At 45.0% G+C, this 24296-nt stretch overlaps 1 protein-coding gene across 4 annotated transcripts in view; it reads right to left on the bottom strand.

The window, feature by feature from the left end:
- The window catches only part of ZNF532 (zinc finger protein 532), a 127458-nt gene extending 110031 nt beyond the window's left edge, over positions 1 to 17427 (bottom strand). The window contains exons 1-2 of one of the 4 annotated variants that reach the window (XM_029060119.1): positions 17207 to 17292; positions 15225 to 15336 (exon numbers count right to left, since the gene is read on the bottom strand). Coding sequence is in view for 1 of the 4 variants with exons in the window: in XM_029060118.2 (XP_028915951.1) it covers positions 17207 to 17276 (70 nt within the window). In the remaining 3 variants the exon portion in view is untranslated. Of the gene's footprint in view, positions 1 to 15224; positions 15337 to 15852; positions 16080 to 16476; positions 16546 to 17206 lie in introns of those variants that run through there. The other 3 variants (XM_029060120.2, XM_029060122.2, XM_029060118.2) reach the window with 3 other exon arrangements.
- Positions 17428 to 24296: the final 6869 nt, after the last annotated feature.

Below are 24296 nucleotides of genomic sequence, written 5' to 3'. Positions count from 1 at the left end.
TTTTTAAAATAATGTCAAGATATCATAGTATTAAGATGAGTTTTCAGCTTCTTTAAAAAAAACCATTAACCAATGAGTCTCCCCAACTCTCAAAAAAATGAGCTGCTCCAGGTCAAAGCCTAGTGGGAAATTCACCACAGGCTGAAGAGTCTTAAGTCTATTAGAGTTTCAACTCCATAACTTGTTCATGCCAGAGAGGACACAAGAGCCCCCAAAAGATTTTAAATTGGCCAACTAAATGCTGAGGCCATTAAGTCCAGAGGTTTAATGCCACCACGGACTTTGAGGCTTCATTATGAGTTCACCTGAAATGAATGACAAGCAGCTTTATTATTCTTTACACAGCTCCAAAAGATAGATTGACTTTCTAGGGAATGAAAGGAGAGGTTTACTGATTCAGATTAATACATTTGGACCAGGATGTTGTATCAGTCAGGATGATAACTAAAATTCTATCACTTTGCAATCCAATGATTAATATCACAGCAACAAACTGGTCTGACACAGAGGGATTGGAGGTGGAAAAGCACATACGTGACATCGGCCAAGAAAACAACTCGTTATATGTTGACTCTAGATCTGATGGCTTCCATGGCAACCAGTGAACTGTTATAATAGATACCTTCTGTTTAAACATGACTTTTTGTCTGTTTGTGGAAAATTCACCTCTTCCAAAGATATATTGACTTAATTAATTCTTCGGGGGGAGGGGGGCGGGGGAGGGTGACTTTTTTTAATCCCAATGGGTATTAAACCTATCACTAAACCTGAACAGGCTTGAAAAACTACCAAAGTTTCTGAAGGACTGTACTATTCTGAATCACTCTGACAATGGTTTATAACTGGCTGTATCGCCCATGACTGAAACATCTGTCAGGATCCTTTTCTTCTCAATTTCCTGTTTCTGCGATACAAGATGTGTAAACTAAGATGGTTAGGTAAGAAACTTGAGTGACAGTAATAGTCATCCAATTGGTAAACTGATCATACCACAACCTACAATGGTCAGTTCAGGTATGAGCTGTCAAAAAGGTTTTTTTCTTCTCCTATAGACCATAGAGAAAGATCAATCAATCATATTTACTTAGCCCTAACTCCATGCAGAGCACTGTCCTAAGGGCTTGGGAGAGTACAATATAACAGTTGGTAGACATGTTTCCTGCCCACAATGAGCTGACAGTCTAGAAGGGGAGATAGGCATTAATATAAAAAAAATGACGGACAGGTCCTTTAAGTATTGTCAGACTGAGGGAGAGGTGAATAAAGGATGCAAATCCAATATGGGAGAAGAAATGAGGACCTAGACAAGGAAGGCAACTTGGAGAGGCTGGGCCTTCAATAAGGCTTTGAAGCTGGGGAGAGTGACCGTCTGTTGACTATGAAAAGGGAGGGTATTCCAGGACAGAGGCAGGACATGGGCGAAAGGTCAGCAGCGACATAGACAAAATCAAGGTACAGTGAGGAAGCTGGTGTTAGAGGAGTGAAGTAATCAGGCTGGGTTGTAGTAGGAAATCAGGGAGATAAAGTAGGAAGAGGGAAGATGTTTGAGTGCTTTAAAGCCCATGGTAAGGAGTTTCTGTTTAACGCAAAGATGGATGGGCAACCACTAGAGTTCTTGATAAGTGGGGAAACATGGACTAAGCATTTGTCTAGAAAAATAATCCGGGCAGCAGAGTGAAGGACTGGAGTGGGGAGAGACAGGAGGCAGGAAGGTCAGCTAGGAGGCAGATGCAGAGAAGGTAGAGGCCTCAACAAATGTAACACGATAGTCATCTCAGATGATGGAGTATATGTGCATGTGAATCTCTATATATTTTTATCTAAACAAATGAAAATGTAAACATCATTTATTGCCTTGCTGATGTAACTGACATCTAGTAAGATGACAGGCATTTGGTAATCAATCAACAGCATTTTTTGAACACTTATTTTATGCAGAACACTGTAGAAAGTGCTTGGAAGACTACAAAAACAAAAGAATTGGTAGACAAGTTTTCTTCCCACAAGGAGTTTACAATCTAAAGGGGTATACTGTTCTAGCATAGTAAATACGTTTTACTTATGTGTAACAGCATACACCTTCATTTAAAAAAAAAAGATGAAGAATACACTTCTTGATCTTAAATCCCAAACTGCTCTGAGGAGTTGGTTTATTGCATTCACAGCCAAACTGAAATGTGAAGAAAGGAATCTGCATTCAGTTCCAAATTTCCAGAAATCCAGACTTACCCTCAGCCCAAGGGACAAAAAATTCCCCAGACTTGGCTCTTAGTCCCCCAAAATAATCTCATTAAACATGGAGCAAGTCACCTGGTGACTGCCAGATAACTGAATGACATAGTAGGGTTCCACAAATACAGTTACCAAGGCTGACAAGTTGGTAATCCTGTGTAATTAGCAAACATAGCAGCTAGAGGCAAAAAAAACACCCCAAAAACTGCAACAAGATTGCAAAAAAAAAACCCAACAAAGAAATCATCCAAAAATGGCACAAACAGCACTGAGAGCAGGATATATTACGCATAGATTTCCAAACTGTCTATATTCTATTAAATTAGAATAAAAATAGAGCCATAAAAATAAGAGCTAGAATTGTAAAATACAAAAAAACTGCCTCCCATCATATCAATTTTACATTTTTTTTTTTTTAAACCACTCTCGCTCCAGGTTCTGCAATCTCTTTGCTGCTTCTACAATTCCTGTATGGGTCCCTATTTTTGACCCTGAAGCCACAAGGGAAAAATTGATCATGTCTCACATCCATTATTAGTCCAGTTACGACAGCCTTCATTGCACTGGAAGAAAAAGTAAGAGACCATATACGAGTAAGTTTAACTTTGCCTAAATCCTAACAAGATGATGAGAAAGTTTTGCAGGAACTGAATCTGCTCTTTATCCAGTTAATTACCTTCATCTCTCTGTGTCCCTTAGAATCTGTGAATGATTTGAATTTTATCTGATGAAATGGACCACTGCCTTTCTTTGGTCACATGGGTTTTGCTGCTCCAGTTATCTAAACTGCGGTCATCAAGAGAGCTTATGTTTTACAGGACAGAGGAAATAAGAAAACTAAGACTGCCTGATCACGTGCCCCATCACCACTTCCCAGGCGAGTTCCAAGCCACTCATGACGTGTGGAAGTCTCCCCTTAATCTCGTGGAGGACACAGCTGCACACCCCTTCCCTTTCTGAAATGGAATGGGCGATTCAGAAGCTGCGGGGCCTCATACCCACACAGCTCCACCACCTGGGCTCCAGAGACACATTCCTCAAGTGGCAAGGGTTCTCAGTTTGCTGGGAAGACAGGAGTTGCATGCCTCTCACCTCCCAAGACAGAGCAGGAGATACAGAATCTGCCTCCTTAACTTTCAGAAAATGGCACCAGCTGAATTCCATATGGCTGATACTCTGCCCCACCAGGTCCTCTCCCTCTCCCCACCTGTTATTCTCTCCTATCGCCCTGCCAGGCCCATCTTCTCTCACAACACTCTCTAGCACCTCAACCCTGTCTCCTGCATCCCCTCCCATCACCTTCCATCCTATCCATTCCCTACACCTCAATCTCTCTGTGGTCTGTGGAAGCTGAGGTCCACTGTTGGCAAACTCCCATTAATCCTTGACCAGTTCCTGGCCCACTCACTCTTCCTTGCCAACATCAAGATTAGGTTTTCACCTCTCTTTCCTGCCACTCTCTCCCCAAAGGGTCTCATCTTCTCCCCATCTTAGGTGAAAATTCATTCAATCGAGGGGTAGAAGTAGGCCTGCTCCTCTACTGCCAACATCACTTTCACTCTCTCACCCCCTACATCTCTCTTTTCCTCTTTGAATCCTACACTGACCACTTCTTTTACCCTCTCCAGTTGCTAGTTGTTGTCTCCTCCCACCCTCCTGATCCCACCTCCGCATTTCCTGCTGATTTCAATGTTTTTGTTGCCTTTCTTCCTTTTTTTGATACTTGTTAAGCATTTACTATGTGCTAAGCACTCTTCTAAGCACTGGGGTAGATACAAGGTAATCAGGTTGTCCCACATGGTGCTCAGAGTCTTAATCCCCCTTTTACAATTGAGGTAAGTAAGGCAAAGAGAAATGAAGTAACTTCCCCTCGGTCACACAGCAGACAAGTGGCAGAGCCAGGATTGGAACCAGGTCTCTCAGGCCTGTGCTCTGCCCATTAGGTCACACTGCTTCCTCCAGTCCTTGAGAACTTCAACTTTCAGTGGTGATCCCTCTGACTCCCAGCAACCATTTCCTTTTCCTCCTCAACCTCTTGCTCCACCCAACTTAGGCCACTCACCAACAGTGAGACAGGTTTATCTCAAAATAATGCCTCATCCTTAATTTCACTGACTGACGGCATCACTTTCTGACCACGATTTTCTAATGTGCCACCTCTTCCACATTCCCTCCCCCTCAACTTTGGTCCTCACCCTCTACTGCTGCCTCTGTAATAATAATAATACTAATGTTGGTATTTGTTAAGCGCTTACTATGTGCAGAGCACTGTTCTAGCTGGGGGAGATACAGGGTAATCAGGTTGTCCCATGTGAGGCTCACAGTTAAACCCCATTTTACAGATGTAACTGAGGCACAGAGAAGTTAAGTGACTTGCCCACAGTCACTCAGCTGACAAGTGGCAGAGCCAGGATTTGAACCCATGACCTCTGACTCCCAAGCCCAGGCTCTTTCCACTGAACCACGCTGCTTCTCTAACCCACTCCCTGACACTCTCTCTCCAGAAGTCCCTGCCTTAGATGAGAACTCTGTCCTCTCCACCAATCTCAACTTGCTTTGTTGCTCTCATTCCACCAACCCCCACCAATCCTGCCAAAGTTGGGGGGGACTGCTAAAGTTCACTCCCTCCACTCCTGTGCTCCGGTGACTGAACACAGCGGGTGGAAATCTAGGCTCTGAGCTGACTTCTGCCAATGTAAGTTAACTCTTAATTGTAGTATTTGTTATGTGCTTACTGTGCGCCAAGCACAGTACTAAACTCTGGGGTAGCTACAAGATAATCAGGTCTCACTTGGGGTTCACAATCTAAGCTCACTCTCTTGGTATAGCTCAGCTGTTTCCTGATAGATCTACCAATTAATAGTAGTTACTGAGCATTTACTGTGTGCATAGCATGGGATGAAGCCCTTGGGAGAATAAAATGCAATAGAGTTAGGAAGACATAAATCCTGTTATTCCTCCTTTATTAAGTGCTCTGCACACAGTAAGCGCTTAATAAATACGAATGAATGAATTTCCCATTCCAACAACTGCCACCATCTTCTTTGATCCTTCCATTCTCTTCTGAAGGCCCTAAGCAGCCCCCCACCTCCCTCCTCAACCTCTAATGTCCTCACCAATTATGCTGTTGGTAAAATCACAACCATCAGGAGTGGACTTCACCAAGTTCCCCCACCTACTCGCCCTGTCCTGCAGCAGCTCCTGTGTCTACCTCTTATTTTTTAGCTGTTTCACAAGAGGTCTTCCATCAACCCTCTAAATCCACCCCTATTGGCACCTCTGACCTTGTCTCCTTTCACCTCCTAAAATCATTTTTCCCACTCCCCTCACTATTTTCAAGCTTTCACTCTTCAATTGTTCCTTTTCCACCTTCAAACAGGCTCAAACCTCCCCCAAATAAAACAGTGCTCTTTCAATCCATGGCCCCCTCCAGCTATTATCCCCCTCTCCCTGCTCCCACTTCTAGACCAGCTCCTGAATGGGTCATATATTCCGGCTATCTTTATTTCAGTCATTCATTCAATCATATTAATTGAGCACTCTGTGCAGAGCACTGTACTAAGCACTTGGAAAGTACAATTCGGCAACAGATAAAGACAATCCCTAGCCAACAATGGGCTCTCCACTAACTTCATTCTTCACCCCACTACATTGAAGCTTTTGACCATTTCACTCTACCAGACTGCATTTTCTAACATCACCACTGACCTCCTTTTAGCCAAATCCACAGGGCTTCTCTCAGTCCTGATCCTCTTCAGCCTCTTACATTGTGGAAATGATGTGTCCTAGTAGAAGCAGTGGGGCCCACTTGATCAGCGCTTAGTTCAGTGATTGGCACACAGTAAGTGCTTAAAAAAAAACCATCATTATTATTACTGAAAGCTCCTTGAGGAGAGAGATCGTTGCCTATTGACTATATTGCTTTGCACTCTCCCAAGTGCTTAGTACTTTTCCTTACAATTCCTTACTTAGTACAATGCCATGGCCTGACTGACTGATTGGACAAGCGGAAAGAGCAAGCACAGGCCTGGGAGTCAGAGGACCAGGATTCAAATCCTCACTCTGCCATTTGTCTGCCGCGTGACCTTGGGCAAGTCATTCAACTTGCCTGTCACTCAGTTTCCTCAATCTTCTTACTAGAAACTCAGTCCCTCAGGAAGCACATCTTCTCACACAGTTTCAGCTACCTTTCTCTACTCCCAAATCTCTCTCTCTAGCTCTCACCACTCATCTGCCTACAATTCTTCATCTTGCCTCTAAGACAGCTCCACCTGAATGTCCTTGTTGTCACCTAAAACTCAACATGTCTAAAATAGAACTACTCATCTTCCCCCCAAATCCACTCCTCCTCATAATTTTTCCACCTCAATAGATAACACCACCATCCTTTCTGCTCCTGAAACCTGCAGCGGTGGTGTAACCTTTGACTCCTCGCTCTTCTTCATCCCTCAATCTATTGCTACTTCTTCGGATCTACTCCTTTAAAGCTCTGGTTATGCAGTGGCAAGATTACTGCATCAGCTTTCTTGCCAGTCTCTCTACATCTAGTCTTTCCCACAAAGTGCTGCTCAAATCAGATTCTTGAACTGAAGCTTGCCACATATCTCTGTACTCCCAAATTAAGCCCTCTTTTCCCCTACTCCCTCTCCCTTCTGTGTCACCAATGCACATCTGTAGTCTTTAAGCACTTGCTCTTTACCCACTCAGCCTCCCAGCACTTATGTACATATCTATAATTTATTTATATGAATGTCTGTCTCCCCCTCTAGACTGTACCATTATTGTGGGCAGGGAACATGTCCACCGACTCTGTTGCATTATACCATCCCCAAGCTCACAGTTCAGGGCTCTGCAGAAAGTACGCTCTTGATAAATACCAACAATCGACTGATTCATATACCCGGTACTATCCTGTTAGCTAATCGATGGTCTTTTCATCTCTATCTGCAGGCACTCAGTAATCACGTTTTAGTAGTGTCATCCTCAGACAGAAACACAGTAATCTCTGGCTTCGATGCCGGTACTGCAGGACAAGGGCCCATCTTCTATTTTATAGTCCAGCCATCTTAAAGAAGTATTGAATTCTGGGACTTTTTGGTTCAGCATGAGTGGGATATGGAGAAAAGAACAAGACGAAGCAATTCCGCAGCACTGTCGGTTGCTCTCTTTAGTACTGCAGCACCCACTGAACAACGCTAGCTAGACTGCTAACTCGCTAGCTAGAAAGATCCTTGAGGGCGTGGATTAGAGTCTACCTACTCTATTGTACTCTTCCAAGCATTCAGTACAGCGCTGTGGACACAGTAAATGCTCAATAAATACCGCTGATTGACTGAATGATCCCTGCTACATTGTAATTGCTGCAGCATCTGCCCGCAGAAGGCATTTAATAAATGCTTCTGATGCTTACTTTTTTCATTCATGGCCTGACAAGAGCATAAGAAAAGTGTTCATTCTCATCAATGGAACAGGATACTGTCTCTTCTGAGGACACCCGCTTTCATCCACAACATAACCCAAATTACCAATCACAATTGTATTTATTGAGCACTTACTGAGTGTACAGCACTCTACTAACTTTGTGGGAGAGAACAATATAACCTTATAACAGGCACATTCTCCGCTTACAATGAGCTTGCAGTCTAGTTAACTATGGTACTGTATAGTATAGTGTGTGTACAATGAATTATGGTGACACCTTATCAGAACTGTATAGTAATACACCTGTGGAGAAGAGTGTTTTCACTAGGCATTTTGCCTGAAGCACAGTGGTAAAACCGTAGAACACTGTTTTAACAACGTTTACCTGTCTGCAGGCAGCACACTGCAACAGAGGAAGAAACAGTGGTACCCATGTGCAAGGTATCGAACATGGGCTAAGAACCACAAGTTTTCTACAATGTGCAGTTCTGCAAGAACGCAAGCCCCTTGTGGGTTAGAACTGGGTTTATCTCTCTTTAGGCCCTCCTCTTGGGCCCTTGGCATGCCCTGGCCACGAGGGTACTCTCCTTAACGATGGGCATCGGTGAGCTTTTAACACAGTAAGCCAGGTTGAATTTGAACAACAGGGAAGGGAGCAGGCCACACACTCAGGTACTAATGGGGATTCAACAATTAAAGTGCTCCACTTCTTCTTCCCCTTCCTTACCCCCTACTGTTGAGGAATGAAAGCAACATACACTCCAACGTAATGGCCAAGGGCTGGCATTGCCAGGCAGAACAGCAAAGCACATCACCCTCTGGAATTTACAATGGAAGTTTCCAAAACTGGTTTGCCTATTTTCTGCCAAGGTTTCCTTAGGCCTGATTTCAATATAGGTCTATGTCTCCAGATGAATTCCCTTTGTCCAATCCTGTGTCTTCAAGAGCTCTTCATGGATGTCCTGTCTACAACAAAGTACATCATCTCCTTCCAAGATGCTCCACTCTTCCCCAACTTTTCTAGCATCCTTGGGAGCTGATTACCCTTCTTGTTTCTAGAACAAACCACTATACCATTTTCTTTCCTTGTTTCCTTTTTTGCTCCCCCTCGCCCACCAGGTACAGAGCAGCTGTTCAAAAAGTGCCGCTGCTGTTACTATTACGTCGAGTACGCTTCAAAATCAATGCACCCTTCTATTGTCTCAACAAAAGCCAAACCCCAAAGCTTTGGTATTACTTCTGAAATATGCTCTTTCCATCCTTGTTTGTTCAAAGACATACTAAACATACATGGTCCACCTTTCCTCCAACCCAGAGGAGTGGGTATGCTGACCTTCCTCATCATTACTAAGGATTTTCTTCTGCCTCCACAGGTTGCCGGTAGTAGACACTCAAACTGCTTGATAGCTTCAATTTGCCCTGAAAGGAGTCAGCTCTGGGCTCATGCCCATGCAGAGATTAACTGAGGACCATAGGGACACCTGCCTGAAACAACAAAGCACAGCACGCCCAGGATTTCCAGGGCACATCTGAAAGCTTGCCAAGTCACACGGGGGTCACACCAAGGACCACTGTTCTCTTATTTCATTATATTACTACACCACCATTATCTCATTACTGATTTTCCTGTTTCTCCACAAGACCACTCCAACCCAGTATTAAACAGCCACTTCCAAAAATCACCTTCCTGCTTCATTGGTTTGATGATATTCTAAGTCTTCTCACTTCAATTACGGTTTGGCCGAAATATATTCTATATGCAATGTTCTCCACTCACGAGTGCTAGAAGAAATGAGTCCTTACTTAAGCTACTGGATCTCCACTGAATGTCCAGGCCATTCTGGCAGGAGGTAAAGACAACAGATGGCTTCACCTTGTACCCAATCCCAGCAAGGACCAGGAAAGCAGCAGGAGCCCCTGCTGCCGCCTCGTTCATCCAAATCAGACTGGAGCAACACCCCTTTCCTCCGAAGCGACTCACCCACTGGGAATGCTTTCTGTACCAATCAATCAATTGTATTCACTGGGCTCTTACTGTGCATACAACACTGTACTACGAGCTTGGGAGAGTACCGACAGGGTCGGTAAGCATAATAAGCCCACAATGAGCTTACAGAGGGGGAGATGGACGTGAATATAAATAAATAAATTACAGATATGGACAGAAGTGCTGTTGGACTGAGGAAGGGGTGAATAGAGGGTGCAAATCCTAGTGTGAGGGCAAAGCAGAAGGGGGTGGGCGGAGAAGAGGAAACGAGGGCTTGGTTGGGGAAGGTCTCTTGGAGATGTGTTTTGAATAAGGCTTCGAAGGTGGGGAAGTTGATCGATCTGTCGGACATAAAGAGGGAGGGAGTTCTGGGCCAGAAGCAGGATGGGTCAGTGGTGAGATTAGATGAGTTCAAGGTACAGTGAGTAGGTCGGCATTAGAGGAGGGAAGTGTAGGGGCTGAGAGGTAGTAGGAAATCAGGGAAATGCGCCACTAATGCCTGCTGTGACTCACCCCCAAGGATCCCTGGGTCCCAGGGCATTGTCCAGCTAGAGGAGGGTAAAGAGTAAAGCCTTGCTGCCTTCACCTCTGGTACCTTGCCAAATCCAAGGAGTGGGTAAGCTATCACAAGAGTTGTGGGGTCGAGCCTAATGGCATTTTCCCCATGATGCCAAGTCCAGAGAGTCACATTCTCACGGCCCCCAAAAGTGGGTGCCTATGATTAAGAATACACTGTCTATCAACAACTAGGTTTCAATCACCGTTTTTGCCACTGTATGATTAATGAAATGCATGATAGCAGTACGCCACGAGATGAAATAAAAATGAAGCAGTTACTTTTGAAAAATTCAAATAGGTGAAATTAATGCTATTTTATGACATTTTTTCATTTCCAGTTTTGTGTAATCCAGATTGCTTCTGGGTTGGGATGGACATTAATCAAGCGTGTAACACTCTGCCTCCATCATTTCACATTCTCGTTTAAGTGGTAGGGGCTGTCTGCTCCATTTACACAATAATTCAGAAGTTTTGTTTTTTTAATATACAAAAAGTGAGACCATGTAATCTAGCTACAACCTACCATAAAGGCCACACATGGAGGATTTTTTTTTTTTTAATCATTCCCTCACCCTCCCAAGATAGGGGAAGTGTGATCCTTTCTGATGCCTTCAGTTTCTCCTTTATTAGCCACTTTAGAGGCACTCTATTAAGGCAACCAATTCTGGATGTCAAAAGTTAAATCAGTGGAGGTCAAACGGTGGACATGGAGTTACAAGTTGCCTTTTTGATCACCCAAAAGCAGACTGCAGGAGAGAAGCCAAAAGAGGTTCCAGGACTGAAGAATCAGGCACAACAAGCTATTTCCCCAGGATGCTGTTATGGCCTATTTTCTATTTTAAGGAACAGCTGCCACACCTCAGGGCCACAGCCTAAAGCAGCTATGCCTCGGCCCAACCTCGGGATTTTCCAGAACATCAGCATGGGATGGCTATTTTCCTGGAGTCCGGGGTGTGATGGGAGATGCTTTCAGGGAGGTGGGTATGGGAGGAGGGATGTTTTCAAAGGAAGTCTAGGTTGGGATTTTTTTTTCACCCCAGGTTTTTCAGCGCATGCAGTAAAACCAATCTTCTAGCAACCACGGTAGGAAGAAAAAACTGAGAGCTTGTCCTACAAACCACAACTGAGACCAGCGGTAGCATCAGAGGCTTGGTGAGGCTGGGGGGTTAGAATCTTCCTTCTCACCAGCCGGCCTCAGACAGAAAGGAAATGCAAAGGAGGAGCTGGGGAGAGAGCCTCCTTTCTGCTCTGACTCGGACGGAGTCTATCTAAGGGGTCTGAGCCGGTGCTCCCACTGCGAGGCTGCTGCTCAGAAGAATTGGGGACCCGAAGCCAGAACCCAGAACAGGCTGCCGCAGAGACGAGGCGAGCGAGAACGTGCATCCGCACCAAGCTATTCTACAGCACGTCAGGAGCCGGACTCTATATTGTGGCTCTGACAAAAAACAAGCTGGGGTTGGGAGGAAGGGACAGCCATGCTGAGCTTGCACTGCATAATTTGAGATTACAATGGAAGATGGCTTCTACTGGACTGTGGAACTGCTAGAATAGATGCATCATCAGACGTGACCCAGCTACAGGCCGCTGCGGCAAACTCCCTTTTGCCCTCTGATCATTGACACGACAGGGAGTTGGCATACCCTCTGCTGTCAGAGGCCCACTCACCTCTGAAGAAAAATTCCTAACCTCCAGGGCCTCCTCTTGTTCTTCATAGGAAGTGGGCAATAAGCTCTAGTCCAGAGCCCTATGAAGCATGCAGTATGGCACAGTGGAAAGAGCACAGGCCTTGAGGTCTGGAGACATCATAATAATGTTCATTGTGGTATCAGGGAAGCACTTACTATGTGCCACACACTACGCTAAGTGCTGGGGTAGATAAAAATATCCAGATCAGGCACAGTTCCTGAGCCATCGGGGCTAATGGTCTAAGGGGGAGAGAGGAGAACAGGTACTGAATCCCCATTTTACAGATGAGGAAATGATGAAACTAAGGCACAGAAAAGAGACTCGCCTAAAGTCAAACAGCAGATAAGTGGTGGAGTTGAGATTAGAATCCAGGTCCATGCTGTTTCCACTAGTCTAATCCTGGCTCTGTCACTTGCCTGCTGTGTGACCCTGGGCAAATCACTTGACTTCTTTGGGCCTCCATTTCCTCAGTTTTAAAAGAGGGATTCAATACCTGTTCTACCTCCTGCTTAGATTGTAAGCTCCATGTGGGACAGGGACTGGATCCAACCTAATTATCTTGTATCTACCCCAGCACTTAAGACAGTGCTTTGCACACAGTAAGCACATAACAAATGCCACCATTATTATTAAAGTCTGGCCATAGGCATGCTAGATGGAGGTTTTTACCTGTGTTATTCTAAGGATTGGGAAAGGTCACTCAAAACCAATATAAATAGCCCAGTAATGTATTTCGGGAGGGATGAGGAAGGGAGACAGATAAATCACCAACAGAACCGGGAATAGACCACTCATTCTCCAATTTTGAACTGTAGATTGCTGCCATCAAGAAAATCCCAGTCAAACTGAGCTCTTATTTGCCTTCCTAGCTTCCCTTTTATAACAGCCCAAATAACCTTTTTGCTAAGTATATGTTTTATGGAAAGGGAGGGCAAAAAAAAAATTCATCCTCTTTTCATGTCAGGCTCCATCCAAGTTATAAACTCCTTGAAATCAGGATTTGTACCACGGAAAAATGGCTTTCTATAAACAGAAAGAAAACAAAAACAAGTTTAGGAAGAACCCTGGGTACATTTCCTTTCCAGTTTACTTCCTCCAGCCAGAGGAGCAGCCTTCTCCAGCCCGGATGGTAATTCCCGCTTACAAGCACCATGATACAGCTGCAGGCAATCTCAGGGAGAGCTCGACTGGAGGCAGGGCCTGTCTGCACAACAGCAGCAAAGCCCAGGCCCTGAAATGTCTGTGTCAACATCTCCCGCCTCCTTTCTCCCTCCCGCCACTCTCCCAGGAATCAACATGTTTATGCTGCATTCTACATATTTACATTCACGTTTCCAAGGCTAGCAACCTAGCTGTTCTTTTCAAAAGGACTCCAGGAACTTGACAAATTGTTAAAATGTGAGATCAAATACCCAACACAAGCCTCGATCCACAATGAGCTAACTATTGCTGATGCAAAGGACCACAATCCTCCAACGTTAAACGGCATGTTCAGCTGGAAAGACTGGCCTACCTACAGAAGGAAAAAGAAAACAAAAAAACCCGCCATCTACCAGGAGGGTGGGCAGAATCCTAAACTAAAATCACTAACAGGACTATAAAACGGGAAGCATTTTTTGATGTTCAATCCCCAAAAAGGAATGTGAACGTCTTTTCTCCTCAAAAGCCCCTAAACCACAGATAATGAAGGATTAACTCAAGAACTCAAATCAGCAAAAAATAATTTCTTGAAGGGAAAAAGATTTGAAGGCCCTTTATTTTCGAACCGCCTGCTGGTCTGATGCTACAGTAATTAATCTGTGTGATCTTATTTAAACATGAATTTCAGTTGTCAATGGGAAAAATGAATGTGATGCCTATTCATGTGTACTTTGCAAGCCTAATTCTGCTACAGTCAAACACAGAACCCCTGGCATTCAAAAATGATGTAGAATTTGAAGAACCATTTCAGCACAGTGATTTGTAAGACATTTTGTTCCATCATGCCACCTATTTGCTAGTCTATCAAATCTGAGAAATACATTATAACCATATCCAACACGCCCTAAAATATTTTTGATCTAAATGCAATGTGTCAGCTTCAGTTTGCTAGTTTATCCCAATATTTTATGTTCTGTAGTTAGATACAAGAGCCCAAGTGCTGGCTCCCCTTGAATGCAGACAGCCTTCCTATCATCACCTACCACACAACTTACCTAATTCTGAATTCTTAAGGCTTTTCAGATTGCCTGTTCTGCCGAACACCTCGATGGCAATAAACACCATTTTACATTAGACTCTCACTTTCACTCTTTCCCTATCCAGCTAAAATATAGGATGGATGATTCGTGCTAACATCAAATCAGACAGGACTCCATAGAGTTACTGATTTCCTGTTTAAGGAAGTTAGTTGTGTTGTGTGTTTTTTTCCCACAAAGACCCCTCAGGCAAAATGTTTAGGGTTCCAGAGTAAGCTCCAACAGCCTTTGTTCTTCACTTTGCTCTACTCATTACTGCTTTCTTCTTTCTCTCCTCCCCCTCTGAAGCTACCAGATTTCAGTGTAAAATGGAAATGCCAGCTCAAATCTAAGTGCACACTTCCCAGACACTAGACAGTTTTCATTATCCCTGATTGTGAGGCATCGAGTTAAAGGTAGGCATCTCTTGGCAGCTGAGGCACTGCCCAACCACTTTCATTTCTGGGTTTCATTAGTATTCCACATTAGAATCTATGCCTCAAATAATCCACTGGAACATTCAACCTCCATCCAACTACTTCCCTCTGCTCCCACCCCAAAAAAGGAGGGGGGTAGAGAAGGAGGGGAGAAAAATCACATGGATACTTCCATTTGGCCTCTTAATTCAATGGGCAAAAGCACAATAAACTTGGCCGGCTGAATGCACAAAATGTATGTGCAACTCTAAAGTGCCTATATTCAGAAATGATGACTAGGTTGCCTAGATTTGGTGAGGCAATTATGTTTTATATAGCCAAATGAAAAATGCCAAATATGTAATACTGTAGGGCAATGCAGAATAGCGTATTCTCCCACAAGGCCCCTGATTCCTATCCAATATTTGCCCTTGCCATTTATCAAGGCCTATTCTTTACCTCTGAAGGGAGTAAAAAAGCTCCACACATGCTATTTCAATGAAGTCATTGTTTTTAGCCTTGATATTTGTGTTATAATAAACCATCAGACCAGTCCCATTAAATTTGGATAAAATTAACAGTACTTCTTCTCCTGAGAGTCACACCACAGTTTCTGCCCGAGTGTGCCAATCAGGAGTCAGAGCCCATATGGGTATGCATGATCCTTCAAATTATCAGAATATTCATGCTCAAAATATCATATCTCACCTTGTGAACCTTGACCTTTTTGGAAAGAGTTTAGCCAATGCTCAGCTACTGTCACACGGATTCATTACCTCTGCAAATATGAAAGGGTTAAAAGCAGCCCCAGTCAACAGGCCTACAAGGAAAAAAAAGACAGTATGTATGCCTTACAGCATCTCTGCAATGCACTTACACTCATTCCTAGAACAATATTGTTACCTTTTGGCCTTCACGACAGTCATAGCACCCCCTCCCCACATACACACACACACACACATGCACACACATGTACACACACAAACACCCTTTAACAGCTTCTACAAAGAAAAGCGCAAGACAGTACATACCCTGCAAAAGAAAACAGCAAGCAAAGCAGCATTCTCCAGTCACAAACACATCTAAAAATCACAAATCCATCAATCCATTTTGGTTTGGTTTTGTCCAAAAAGAATCTGCACAAACCTTGTGTCCCCACCCTAACAAATCAATATTTTTTTTTATAATACGGGTCATAAATCTCAGCTCCTTGTCCATCCCCTAAGCAAAAGAAAAAGGCAGGAAAAGCCCAAGTTATCTCAGAAGCTGCAATCCTGAACATTTTTTTTTTCCTCCTTCCTGTACATAATCTTTTAGGACTATATTAGCCACATACCAGTGCTGTGTGGTGTCTAAAGTGTGCATTCACATACTGTGTTGGGATGGTACCTTCCTGCAAGCTCCTCTGCTTTTGGCTGCCATGAAGGGAGGAAGCTGCTATCCCACTGTAGTAGCTCAGTGACTGCATTGTGTTCAGGAGCTGATCTGCCTCAAACCAGTTTCAGCCGGTTCTGGTCACCCTACATAAAAAAGCTATGGCAACCCTCGCTGAGTTGCCAACAAGTCCCTGAAAATCATCAGCGCAGGGGGCTCTCACTGGGGGTTGCTCTTCCCCATTTTGATCTTGGGGAGGAGTGGGGGTGGAGGGGGAAGGTTAAGGGGGGGGGTCATCGTGTGGCACCCCCCCTCCCCAGCCCAGCCCCAAATGCTCACCTCTCACGTAGCCCCTGGGGACTCCATCCCCCTCCTCCTCCTCCTCTTCTTCCTCCTCCTCCTCTCCTCCTCCCCAGTTGCCCCAGCCCCACGCACACATCCACTTCCCCCTCCTCTTCCCCACTTACCTCCCACAACCTGGCTGGGAGCTGTGTGTGAGTGTGTGTGTGTGCATGTGTGTATGCATGTGTGTTGGGAGCTAACAAAGAGCCCGCAATAAATAAAAAAATAAAAGAAATCTCCTTACACAGGATGGGTTTGCAGCACCAGGCGGCCTCGGCCCCACAGCAGAGTGGTGCTGGCTTGATGACCAGGATCTTCTCTGCCCATGTCACCCCCAACCGACCCCCTCCCTTCCCTCCCTCTCCTCCCTTCTTCCTCTCCAGCCCTGGCACCACCACCAGCACCACCACCAGCCCTGGCACCACCACCAGCACCACCACCAAGCACCACCACCACCAGCAGCAGCAGCACCCCTCCTCCTTCTCCAACCTTCTCCTCCTCCAAGTACCTGGAAGGGGGGAGGGGGAGGAAACCCATAAATCCTTTCACCCCGAGGAATTCCGTCTGGATTTTTTTTTTTCTTTCTTTCTTTCTGGAGGACGGAGACGCCTCTAAAATAAGCAGGGGCCGGTGCCTGGGCTGGAGGAGGGGCGGCTGCTGACTTTGGGCCCTTCTGAGGGCCTATGGGGCCTAGCCCAAGTGGCGCCCTTTACCACCGGCCCTTGGGCCGGGCTGATGGGACCGGCCAAGCCGCCCACACCCACACATACACACACACGTACACAGACACACAAAGGTGACCGAAGTGGCTGGGGGGGGGCAAATGCAAAGCGTCCCCCCCATGCTCCCTCCATCTCCCCCCTTTCCAGTCCTGCCCTCCGACCCCCACCAATTCTCCCCCTCCACCATCCCAACCTCCCCTCCTCCGGGTTGGCCTCCGCAGCGGTCAAGCCCCGGGCTGCTGCTCGGATGACCTTTGTTTTGTGAGTCGGCGGCGGCTGCTGGAGCTGTGGTGGCTGCGGCTGCTGCGGCGGCTGCTTCCATATTACGGGCGTGTCATCTGCATTCCCGCTGCCTGGGTCTGTGCGTGTATGGAGCGGCCTCCCCGCCGCCAATGCCGCCGTTACTACCACCACCCCTGGCTGCGCCCAGCCCGGGCTCCCGGGGCAGCTGCATGCAACGGCGGCGGGAGCTGCAGCAGCTTGCAAGGAGAGCTGCTGCAGCTGCTGCAGCTGCTGTTGCTGCTGCTGCTGCAGCGGCGGGGCACGGCCCGCTGCAACCCGCCCCCCGGGCCCGGGCGGGCTGCAGTCTAGGCCGCGGCGGCCCCGCACACGCCACGGGCCTAAGAGGGTGGTGCGTTGCCCCCGCTCGCGGAGAGCACGGCCTGAGCGCCGAGCGAACAAAAGGGAGGCAAGGGAAGAAGAAGAGGGGGGTTAAAGGAGGAGGGGGTGGGAGAGGAAAAGGCAAAAGCAAAAAAAAAAAAGGGGGGGGGGAGAAGAAGAAGAAGAAGCAGGGAGAGAAGGCATGCAATCTGCTATTATTCTTAAGTAGCTCCCATTAGCACCGATTGAAAAATAAGACAGACAGACCTGTCAAGTCTCACTCATGGAGGACTGGCTTTTTAACTCTCGCCCTGGTGATGATGGAGATTTGGGTTGGATTTGGGTTGGGTTTTTTTTTTTTTTGTCGTTGTTTGGTTGGGGTGGTGGTTTGTTTTTTTCCCCCCGCTCTCCCAACGTGTTTCAATCAGACATTTTAGGATCGCAGTCGAGCCTTTCGTCGGCCGCAGGAGAGAGCGAGGCCTTGCTAAAGATGGTTGAAAAAGATGGGGAGGCTCCGACCGGGAGGACGAGCAGAGGGGAGGGAGGGAGGGAAGGAGGGAGGAGGAAGAGGAGGAGGAGGCCGGCCCAAACCTCCCTCGACAATGGTGGCTTGCAAAACAAAACCAAAAAAAGAAGGGGGCAAGCTGCAGTGTGATTCATTTTAAACTCCTCGCCCGACTGTGAAGAAGGGGCCTTTTATTGGAGTGCGTGTTGGAAGCCTTTTTTTAAATTCTCCTCCGCTGTGACAAAGGAACCTGGGACACCCTCTGGGGGTGGAGAGTTTGTAGGGATGGGGGGGATCCAGCTGGTTTAAAAGCCACCCATTTTGCTTTCCGAGAAAAAAAGGAGCCCGAGGCTCGAGCTGGTGTAGAATGGGCCCTTCTACAGTTCTGAGCTCTTTCTAAACGCCCCCCCCCCCTTACCAAGGTGGGGGGAGGTGGGGATGAGACCTGACCAAGCCTGATGTAAAAACTCGAGCTCCAAGATTCAGCAGTAAAGGGATCGTCACACTACTCCTTTTTATGTGATCGTCCATATGTACACACGTGAATGCGCCCCTGTACATTCGTAAGCACACATGAATCGACTGCAGAAACAATGCCCTGACCCATATCCACTGTTTATAAGCACACATCACCCCCCCCAAAAAAATCCATCCTTCTCCAATGGGAGGTGGGATTAAGATTTTCCGTGCCAAATCTGATGTTTAATTTATCCAGTTGTGTACACTGACTTTGCAGTTACCAGGCCCTCCAGCTTCGCCAAACGTAGACAAATAAAAGCAAGGCTGTTGATTGTGCAAATGCTGGAAATATGACCCAACAGCAACAATGGAAGAAAACTCATTACTGACCTCTACCCCGAGTGCCCTTTTCACTCTAGGTTTCATTACACTCCATTTGGCCCCTTCACTTCGAGTATTAATTTTGGTTATCGAATTTACACAGCCCCCTTTTTAAGGCTTGCTTCCCTAGTCGATTCTCAACTCCGGTAGAGAATCACCCCAGCTGACTACCAACAGGGGAAAGATGAATTTCCTTTTGTTTGTTTTAAATTAGATTAATTAGTTCATGTTTGCAAAGCAGTTTGAAGGTGAAAAACACTCAATACATTTGTACTAAGTATTCTATTTACCTAACATTAACTTCAAGGAGGACTCCATTGTTCTGTTTGGGGGCTTTGTATTATGAAATTTAAAATTAGTGCTTCTTGCATGAAAGACTTCTCAAGTGAGTGAACAATTATAGTCACCCAGAAGTGTTACTAGTCTTAAATTTGAAACAGTGTGTGTCGTTTGCAGTTACATGCAAATTTGAATAAATATCTCCATGATCAAAAGCTCCCTAAGCACAAAAATTCCACCAGCAAGATCCACATTTCCTAATGTCTCAAGCATCAGTGCCTTGAAACCATACTGTATGAAGGGGAAACAAACAGGAGATTGTATTCTCAATTTTTGATTCAATTTTCATAGAAAGAATGATTTAAAGTCCAGCTTAATTTTTTCAAGCTGTGGCCTTCAGTAAATATGATGATTGGGTTAAACTACATAATGACTATTGTACAATAAGCTATATGCCAGAATAAACTAGCAAATAGTTACGCTGCTCCTAATTTCCAGTTCATCTGATTTTATCATGTTTCTACAATACTCTCTAGTAAAGATTACAGAAACGTTTCTCAGATTTGAGCTGTGATTACTTTCAATCACAGGGATGAGCCCTCATCCCATCCTTGGTGACTAAAACTGGCCAAAGGTAATCCAAATTCTGAACTCCAGAGAAATGTAAACCGGGTGTTTTCCATGAAATGTCTTTGCCTTTGAAATTCCCAGATGGTCATGAATTTTTTTAAAAAAAAAATTTAGGTCCCTATAAGATGCATCAGTTCAATCATGCTGTTCCCTAAATGGTAGGAGTCCTGATGGGCTAAAACACATAAAAATGGTCTAATAGTACAATTTGTCATCTTCACAAGTGCCCAGAGGCACTGTCAAGTGGTGCAATATATTAATTTTTAAAATACATAAATAAATACATCGCTATTAGAAAAAGAGGATACATTTTCCATACAAATGACCCCAACTCCAGTTTTGAAAAGAATGATTTGATTCAGTCATTTTGCTAACCAACAAAGCTTGGTAGGTCCAGAGTAGCAGAGAGTTAAAATCTTAAAATCTGATCATTGAAAAAAGGGAAACACAGAAAACAGCACTATGGAAATAACAGCAATATAGAAATGTCTACATGGTGAATACCACCCCACTCTGGTGGCAAACACAATAGAAGAGATAACCTAATTATGAATCAATCAGGTAATCAATGGTATTTATTGAGCACTTACTGTGTCCAGAGCACTGCATTAAGCAACTGGGAGAGTACGATACAAAAGAATTAGTAGATACATTTTCTGCCCACAAGGAGCTTACTGTCTAGAAGGGAAGATGGATATGAAAATAAATTATATACTTAAGTACTGTGGGGCTGAAGGTGAGGTAAATACCAACTGCTTAGTTCTTTTTTCTGAGGATCACACATAAAAGTCAACAGAAAGAAATTATGTCACATGGGAGCTGAGCAGAAACTACAGGGCACCCAAATTATTTTTTTTAATAACATAAGGGTTTTTTAGGTACCGATTAGCCTGTATGAATCCAACAGATGTCAATTTGAAAAAACACTGTACAGTCTATATTCCTTAATGACCCAAACATTTCTAGCATGATTTTCAACCAAATGGAAAAGGGAAATGCTCAAAATAATAGGAATGACAATACTAATAATATTTATCTAGGTCTTACTCTCTGACAAGCACTGTACTAAGCACTGGTTTAGCTACAATACAATAGGGTCAGCCAGAGTCCCTGTCCCAAGTGGAGGTGTCAGTCTAAGGGGGAGGAAGAGCAGGTATGAGGAAATTTAGGCACAGAGAAGTTAAGGGACTTGCCAAAGGATACCCAGCAAAAACGAGTCCAGTGAGAATTTGGGAAAGTCTACTGGATTACAGCCCCGTTGAGTAAGCACAATAATCAATGGGATGATCTGAAGTGATCCCCGGTTCAGATCTCAGAAGCCCCGAACCAGCCTCATACAGAAAGGGACTAGAAACGAGCTTCTGGGGCAGTTAAGGACTGTCCAGTGGAGTTCCTCAAAATCTCCGAGAGATTCATTTCTAGCTCCTTCTAGGATGGCCCTAATGCTGAGCCTGCACTGTGGGCTGGTGCCAGGTTGACTGGCCCTGGTAAAAGATCCAGACTCTGGCTTTCTAGTCCATGCAAGGTTCTTGTTTGAGGTCCTAGAGTAAGGGTTTAGGAGCATGGTTGAGTGGGAATTGCATGGGTCTGGGAGTCAGGAGACCTTGGTTTCAACCCCAGCTCTGACACTTGCCAGCTGGGTGGACTTTGGCAAGCCATTTAACTTCTCTGTGCCTCAGTTTCCCTACCTGATCTCCCTCCTACTTAGATGGCGAGCCCCATCTGGGTCCTGATTAACTTGTATCTATCCCAGCGCTTAGTACAGTGCTTGAAAAATACCACAGTTATTATTTTTGTTTGTTTTTTTCTCCAGGAAATTCCACTGTGGTGAGTAATTCCTGAGGACAGCTGCCCCAAAGGAGTGGCCTGGAGCTTAATATCAATTTCAGACCTTACTCCATCTGTAGCAAAGGATATGTGGGAAAATTGAAAATAATCAGTGGTTTTGATTGAACCTTTACTATGTGCAGATCCCTCTACTAAGCGCTTGGGAGAGTAAAACTGAGTTGGTAGACATTTTCGTCCCTACTAAGAGCTTACAGTCTACTTGTTTTGTTCTTTGAGAATGCAGCTCTTTTGTTGCAGTGAAGTTTTTGGAGAGATAACAGAGTTCCTCATCTTCCCATCCCAACCCTGTCCTCTCCCTGACTTTCCCATCAGTGTCAAATAGCACCACCACCTTCCCCGTCTCACAAGCCCATAACCTTGGCATTGTCCTCCACTCATCTCTCATTCAACCCACTCATTTAATCTGTCACCAAATCCTGCCTACCTTCACAAAAATCCAAAAATCCACCTTTTCCTCTCCATCCAAACTGCTATCGTGCTGATCCAGCCACTTGTCCTATCCCACCTTGATGACTGGCATCAGCCTCCTTGCAGACCTCCCTGCCTTCTGTCTACCCCCACTCCACTCCATAGTTCACTCTGCTGCTCCGTTCATTTTCCTACAATATTGTTCAGTCTGTGCTTCCCCATTCCTCAAAAACCTCTAGTGGATATGGAGGTGGATGGGCAACCAACAGAAACTCCTTATCATTGGCTTTAAAGCGCTCAATCACCTTGTCCCCTCCTATCTTACCTTGTTGATTTCCTATTACCACCCAGCACGCTCACTTCACTCCTTTAAACACCAATCTACTCACTGTGCCTCTTTCTCATTTATCTCACCACCAACCACTAGCCCACATCCTGTCTCTGGCCTGGAACTGCCTTCCTTTTCATATCCGACAGATTATCACTCTCCCCACCTTCAAAGCCTTATTAAAATCACATCTCCACACGGCCTTCTCCAGATAAGCCCTCATTTCCCTTACTTCCTTCTCCGTTTCTGTGTCACCCTTACACTTGGAGTTTGTACCCTTTATTCACCCTACCCTGCCCCACAGCCCTCATCTAGACTGTAAACTCATTGCGGTCATGGAACGTGTCTACTGACTGTTAAACTGTACTCTCCCACGTGCTGTGTACCCTGCACACGGTAAGTTCTCAATAAATGCAGTTGATTGATTGATATCTGGTCCCAGGTAGGTCTGTAGGCTAGGCTCAGTGCTGGGAGATCCCTAATTTTTCCCCCTATTTTCAGGCTTTTGACATCCATGATGCTGGCCCGTAAGGTAGTTGGGATGGCATCTCATTCCCATACATGACCATTAAAGTCCAAAGCAACTCTTGGGACAGACACATATTCAGTGACACACCATCATACACATTATCCCCATGCACATTACTTCCCAACCCTAATCCCAACCCCCCCACACTCATATTTGTAAAGGTTGTGCTGTACAGGCGCCATCTTCTTGACACTAACTCAGATCCAAAGCCCCTCCTAATCTATATTCAAAATAGTCCAGTTAGGATTTAGGGATTAAGTTTCAATTTAAGACCCTATCAGGGTCCTTGTGAATCAGGAAATCAGAGCCTGGTATCTATGGGTCTTATCTTACTTAGGATTCTCAATTTAGATAACGTTCTTGGTAGTCTTTGGGACTTCCTGGTAATCAATTGTTAAATAGCTGCTTTGTTTTTTGGGGGGTGAGGGGGTGGGGTTGGGTTTTTTTTCCCTCTGAGGGCAATTTCTCTTCCCTGAGGTGTGATCATTCAGCTGTAGTGCTAAATCAGCAGGTTGTAAAGAAATAACTCTCTCAGATAACCCATCCTTTCCTCTGTATGTAGGTTAAGAATTTGAATGAGTCTGAATTTTCTCTTAGAATAGTAAAAATGGTAATAGTATTTATTGAGCGCCCCCTGGGTGCAATACATTTAGAATAGTGATATTCTCTTTATGTGCCCAATTCGTTTTAATAAGGTTTCATTTATACTTGATCCTGTGGCAACATGTATATTGTCTTTACTTTTGGTTGCATTTTTATACTCTGAGGCCAGCTAGGATCAGCATGGCCTAGTGGAAGCAGTCTGGTCTAGTAGAAAAAGCACAGGGCTGGGAGTCCCAGGACCAGAGTTCTAATCCTGACTCTGCCACTTGCCTGATGTGTGACCTGTGGCCAGTTGCTTAATTTTTCTGTGCCTCAGTTACCTCAATTGTAAAATGGGGATTCAGTACTTAGATTGTGAGCCTCATGAGGGACAAGAACTGAGTCCAACCTGATTAACCTGTATGTATGACAGTGCTTAGCATGGTGCTTGACACATAAGCGCTTAACAAAAACCATTAAAAAAAAAAGAAAGAGTGCAGGCCTGGGAGTCAAAGGACCTGGGTTCTAATCCCAGTTCTGCCACCTAGGTGCTGTGTGACCTTGGGCAAGTGACTTAACTTCTCTGTGACTCAATGACCTCATCTGTAAAATAGGGATTAAATCCTACTCCTTCCTGCTTAGCCCGTGAGCCCCTTGTGGAACATGGACTGTGTCCAAACTGATTAGCATATGTACCCCATGCTTAGTACTGTGCATGGCACAGAGTAACTGTTCGACAAATACCATCATTAATTCCTCCCCCTTCTGTGCCAACTAAAGACTTGTTCCCCAT

This window comes from Ornithorhynchus anatinus, chromosome 3, assembly GCF_004115215.2.
Source record: "Ornithorhynchus anatinus isolate Pmale09 chromosome 3, mOrnAna1.pri.v4, whole genome shotgun sequence".
Taxonomy (NCBI): domain Eukaryota; kingdom Metazoa; phylum Chordata; class Mammalia; order Monotremata; family Ornithorhynchidae; genus Ornithorhynchus; species Ornithorhynchus anatinus.
Note: the sequence above shows the minus strand (reverse complement) of the source record. Positions and strands in the feature narration are given on the sequence as shown.